Source organism: Crinia signifera, chromosome 3 (genome assembly GCF_055691185.1).
Source record: "Crinia signifera chromosome 3, ASM5569118v1, whole genome shotgun sequence".
Taxonomy (NCBI): Eukaryota; Metazoa; Chordata; class Amphibia; order Anura; family Myobatrachidae; genus Crinia; species Crinia signifera.
In genome coordinates this window covers 220446164-220452163 of record NC_139219.1, presented here as the reverse complement: position 1 = coordinate 220452163, position 6000 = coordinate 220446164, and the positions used below count along the sequence as shown (strand labels likewise).

General features: G+C 51.6%; 1 protein-coding gene across 1 annotated transcript in view; it reads left to right on the top strand.

Moving 5' to 3' along the window:
* Positions 1 to 261: 261 nt before the first annotated feature.
* The window catches only part of LOC146064230 (solute carrier family 12 member 9-like), a 224258-nt gene continuing 218519 nt past the window's right edge, over positions 262 to 6000 (top strand). The window contains exon 1 of the mRNA XM_083177477.1: positions 262 to 1002. Within this exon, the coding sequence (XP_083033603.1) occupies positions 810 to 1002 (193 nt within the window). The 5' untranslated portion in view covers positions 262 to 809. The remainder of the gene's footprint in view (positions 1003 to 6000) is intronic.

The following is a 6000-nucleotide window of genomic DNA, read 5'->3' as shown; positions in this document are numbered from 1 at the left end:
TTTACAAATCTAACTGAATATTTTCCTAATTACTGTGTAATCCACTATTATGTAATGCAAAATATGTTAATAAACAATGATTTTTTTCTTTAAGTCATATACTTGCTCACAGGCCCACTCTGGTTGCATAAAGAGGGACATTCCAGAATGTTACGTGCAGGCTGCATGTGACAGAGCAGTAACAACAGCAGCAGGTGATAATCTGGGCGTCACTAGAACAACCCCTGAGACCAGCTGACAGTACAATGTACAGTACATGAACGAAGATCACTGTATCTGTCTGTGCTCCAGATAATATACCCAGAAATGTGTAACACCTCGGGGCTAAGAGAAGAAGAGAGAAGGGGGCGGTGTTACTGTATGTCAGCGTGACTGTGTGAGCTGGAAGCCGAGGCACCTTCTCATACACAGTGACAGCACCACTGCTGCATTTCCTGGTGTTTCCCAATCTGAGTGCTGCTGGGTGTGACTGACACTGATTATTGGAGAATTGCTTCCTTTACCTCCAGGTACTATGCAGTCTCCCAGTGTCACACCAGGGCACCGCAGCAGCCAGCACTAGCCACTCACGGGTACTGAACTCCGTCTCTACACGTGGGCATCTGCCTGGCAGATCCTCCTGGCATTTCCGAGGCTACGCCCAGAGGGGGCGCTGCTGGGGCTGGTAACAGTGGCGGATTTGCCCCCAGCACAGGAGGTGCAGTGCACTCAGCGTGACGGGTAACTGTACCGTGCGGCCCGCGGGCCAGTGATCGGGGCGGCGGGGCAGGGAAATTCTACCAGCAGCAGCCACCTCCCGGGCCAGCGCCATGACTGAGCGGAGCCCGCTGCTCACCTACCGGCTCAACATATCTACAGAGGTGAGTGCGGCTGGAGATGGAGCCCCACGGAACCCGAGGAAAGCCGAGCAGCGCTCAGGGTCCCGGAAACTGTCCACCTTCCTGGGGGTCGTGGTGCCTACCTTGCTGGCCATGTTCAGTGTGGTCCTCTTCCTCAGGGTTGGTAAGTTGCTAGATAAGTACTTATAGACAGTGCAGTCCCGGCCGGGTCACTTCTCACACCTGTTTTGATCCCCTGCTTCCATCCTGTCCTTAACATACAGTACGAGGAAGAAACAATGTTTGTTTGTATGTATGCCTCTTGTTGCTTAATAAGTTTGTATCATATAAATAAACTGCTGGTGTCTTCCTATTAGAAAAAAAATAATAATATAGAAACTCTAAGGAGTCTATCTCTCTATGGGACCATTTACTACAGGATCACATATGCCCACCTAGGATTGTATTGCAATATGTGATCCTTTCTCATGTAAGTATGTCCCTGAAAGGAGCCAGTCCCTGCGCTCTGCTGCACCAGGTGCTGGGGGTCTGCACACATGCCGTTTGCGCTGACCCCTGTCTGATACTGCTGATCGCATTGCCCTGCCATCCATTAGGCTACAAAGGGCTATCATCAAAATGGCAGTAGCCTAGGGACCAACTGTGATGCTGGCCGATATTTATGCATCGGGCAGCATCGATGGGGGGATGCGGCGGACAGGAGGTATTGGAGATTCCTGCTGCGGTCTCTCCTACATACATTCAAGTGATACTTAATATTTGCGGCTAACCCTTGAAAACAGTTCTTTTTGGGAAAATAGCCACAAATATGGGATAAACATAGGCGTGCGCAGGGGGGGTGCCGGGGGTGCACAGGCACCTCCTAATGAGGGGCACCCCCCTCACGATTTCAGCCAGTGCCGAGGAGCGGAGCAGGGCTGGCCGCAGTGACAGACGGCAGAGATGCAGCCAGCAGCATACACACTACTACAACTATAGTGAGGCGAGGCCCCTGGCTGCCTGTAGGGGGAGCTGAACTGCACATCTCTAAGGTATTTCATTCCTAGCAGCGCTGGCCGGGTGAGGACTGGAGGACTGAGGAGCACTTCCTGGTGATCAGTGGCGTAACTACAGCACCGCAGCCCCCGCGGTCGCGGGGAGGCGCTGGGTAAGTGCGGGCGCCGGGGGGCTGCGGTGCTATAGTAATGCCCCATCCCCCGCAGCGTTACCTATATTCGCTGCGGCGGTCCCGGCTCCCCTGGCTTCATTCTGCTATTGCGACGGGCTACCATAAAATGTCCGCCCCCATATAGCAGCCAGTTCTTTGAAACTGTCTGCTGTATGGGGGCGGCCATTTTATGATGGTCCGTGTTTCATATCAGAATGAAGCCAGGATGGGAGCCGGGACCAGCGCAGCGAATACAGGTAAGTATGCGGGGGATGGGGGGTTGGGGGGGGGCATCGGCGTCCGGAGTGGTGGTGGGGTGAGGGGGGGCGCGTGTTTTATTATCGGCGGGGGGGCGCCAAAATTATAGTTACGCTGCTGCTGGTGATTGAGGTGTGGTGTGCTCCTTTTTGGGAGGTGCTGGAACAGGGGGGCTTGTTTGTTAAGAGGGCAGTTTATGACTTTGTTTTAGTGGGTGTGGGGTATAAAAAGTTGTGGTTATATTGGTTTGTTATGATGCTGGCTGCTTTTTATTGTGTAAAAAAGGTGTGTGTGTGTGTGTGTATCAGCTTTGTGTATGTATATTGTGTATGTGTGCATAGGGGGGCTGTGTATACTACAGTACATCTGTGTGTGTGCAGGCTGTGTCTGTATGTATACTATATGTGTACATGTGCGGGCTGTGTATATGTATACTGTGTCTGTGCATAGAAGAGGTCTGTGTGTATGTATACTGTATATATATATATATATATATATATATATATATTTATATACTGTGTGTGCATACTGCAGGGGGGCTGTGTATATGTATACTATGTGTGTGGGCGTTCTGTATGTGTATACTACATCTGTGTGTATGTAGACTGTGTGTGTCGGCTGTGTGTATGTATACTATGTGTGTGTGTATGTATACTATGTGTGTGTGTCAGCTGTGTGTATGTATGCTATGCGTGTTGGCTGTTTATGTGTGTGTGTCTCGGCTGTGTGTATGTATACTATGTGTCATACTTGCCTACAATCCCAGAATGGATGGAAGGCTCATAAAAATTGGGCACCATTCCTGGCCTCTCGGAAGTGTAGGCAAGTCTCCCAGAGCTTTATGTACTGCATGTATGCTTTGTTGGAAACATGTTGTGATGTGATTTCAGTATTAAAGTGTGAGTTTGTGTATGAACAAAAAACACCTCACAAGAATCCTGCGTTTGCTACTGGGTACTAGGGGTACAAGTGTCCCGGGCCCTGCCACCCTGAAGAGAGGGGAGGGCACGGGCCACTGTACCTGAAATGCCACAGCCTCCTTCCCTTGTCCTTCCCTTTTTAACCACTGGCTGGATGCTGCCGCCACTGACAAATAAAGTGGTTTCAGTGTGTGGCATGCAGCATTCGGCCAGCGGCTCAAAGGTGGGGTGCAGTGCACACCACCAGCAAAGAGCATGAAACTCCCACTGTCAAAGAGAATTTAACCACCCCCTTCACAGGGAGCATGAAACCCAACCCCTGGGAATGAGCATTTTACCCCACCCCCTGGCAATGAGCATTTCACAACCCCTTCCCCCCGCTGGCAACGAGCATGAGACCCCTGGAAAGGAGCATGTAGCCCAGGGCAACAAGATGTAACCCCTGGCATCGAGCAAGAAATCCCTGGCATCAAGCATGTAACATCTAGCAACGAGCATGTAGGTGAATTTGTGTGGCATAATATGTAATAAGCATTACGGTGTGTGTGTGTGTGTGGCATTAGGACGTGTTGTATAATATGTAATGCCCATTACGGTGTGTGGCATAATGTGTAAGGGGCATAATGTGTGTCAAATAATGTGTAATGGGCATTATGGTGTAGCATTATGTAGAATGGGCATTATGGTGTAGCATTATGTAGAATGGGCATTACTGTGTGTAGCATTATGTGTCATGGCCATTATGGTGTGTGGCATTACAGTATGTGTAATGGGCATTATGTTGGGTGGCATTTTGTAGAATGGGCATTAATGTGTGTGGCATTGCGTGGGGTGGGCATTACTGTGCATGGCTTTATGTGTAATGGGCATTACTATGCGTGGCATTATGTCTAATGGGCATTACAGTGTGTGGCATTTTGTGTAATAATAGGCGGTGATGGACACGCCCCTGGAATGGTGCACCCCCTAAGAAAATGGGCTGCGCACGCCTATGGGGATAAATGGGCATATATATACTGTATGTATCTATCTATCTGGGACGCCAGCACCCTCTAACAATGAGCTCTCATGAACTGTTGGATTCATGTACCATCCCATAAGCACTGTGATACCAACCCCAATGATCACCACCATCAACTCTGTATGATCCCAGGACACTGGAACCACATCTATACCTGTATGGGACTGTATCAATGGGACTATATTTATCATATAGCATTACGTTGGTACCCCATACCATAATATGTTTTTCACCACTGTGTTTCACTGTATCTGAGCATTTATATACTGTAGCCATGTACACACTGAGCGATTTTTGCCCATCCAAGCGTATTTCGCGGAGGTGCACAGCTTTCCATAGCAGAACGCTATATAAAGCTGTCCACTCGGCTAGTAATACCAGCAGATGAACGTCTGATGCTGGCAATGGTGTGGAAGCACGGATCAGCAATCATCGTCGGGCCATACACACAGGGCGGTTTTCAGCTGAAAGCTCGGGTGATCTACATTGCCCTCACAGGAAAACACGCAAATTGCCCCAGCCAATTACCCTATACAGACTGTCCTGTCAGAGAGGCGCTCCAACAGGTATGGGGCATTGGGTCGACACCTGAAATAGGTAAACGTGACTAAGGTTTTACAGGGTTAGAAGGTGGACACAATCATAAGGTCGACAGCCAAAAGGTTGACATGAGTTTTTCAAAAACAAAATTGTCCCGAATGTTGATATAGTCGATATGGACATTGTCAAAGTGTACCATGTCCCCTCGCATGGCAAGCGCACCTCGCATGGCTCACTGCGCTCACCATGCTTTGAGCACCGTGCCTCCCTGTGCTCGCCATGCTTTGCGACTGTGCCTCGCTGTGCTCACCATGCTTTGAGCACCGTGCCTCCCTGTGCTCGCCATGCTTTGCGACTGTGCCTCGCTGTGCTCACCATGCTTTGAGCACCATGCCTCCCTGTGCTCGCCATGCTTTGAGCACCGTGCCTCCCTGTGCTCGCCATGCTTTGCGACTGTGCCTCGCTGTGCTCACCATGCTTTGAGCACCATGCCTCCCTGTGCTCGCCATGCTTTGAGCACCGTGCCTCCCTGTGCTCGCCATGCTTTGAGCACCGTGCCTCCCTGTGCTCGCCATGCTTTGAGCACCGTGCCTCCCTGTGCTCGCCTTGCTTTGAGCACCGTGCCTCCCTGTGCTCGCCATGCTTTGAGCACAGTGCCTCCCTGTGCTCGCCATGCTTTGCGACCGTGCCTCGCTGTGCACACCATGCTTTAGGCACCGTGCCTCGCTGCACTTGCCTTGCTTTGGGCACCGTGCCTCACGCTCGCCATGCTTTGGGCACTGTGCCTCTCTGTGTGCCATGCTTTGCGTCCGTGCCTTGCTGCGCTCCCCATGCTTTGGGCACCGTGCCTCCCTGCGCTCTCGCCTTACTTTGGGCACCGTGCCTCACACTCGCCATGCTTTGAGCACTGTGCCTCGATGCGTGCCATGCTTTGCGTCCGTGCCTTGCTGCGCTCCCCATGCTTTGGACACCATGCCTCGCTGCGCTCGCCATACTTTGGGCACCGTGCCTCACGCTCGCCATGCTTTGAGCACTGTGCCTCGATGCGTGCCATGCTTCGCGCTGTGCCTTGCTGCGCTCCCCATGCTTTGGGCACCGTGCCTCGCTGCGCTCGCCATACTTTGGGCACCGTGCCTCACGCTCGCCATGCTTTGAGCACTGTGCCTCGCAGCGTGCCATGCTTTGCGCCCGTGCCTTGCTGCGCTCACCATGCTTTGGGAACTGTGCCTCACTGGCTTGCCGTACTTTGAGCACGTGCCTCGCTGCACTCACCAT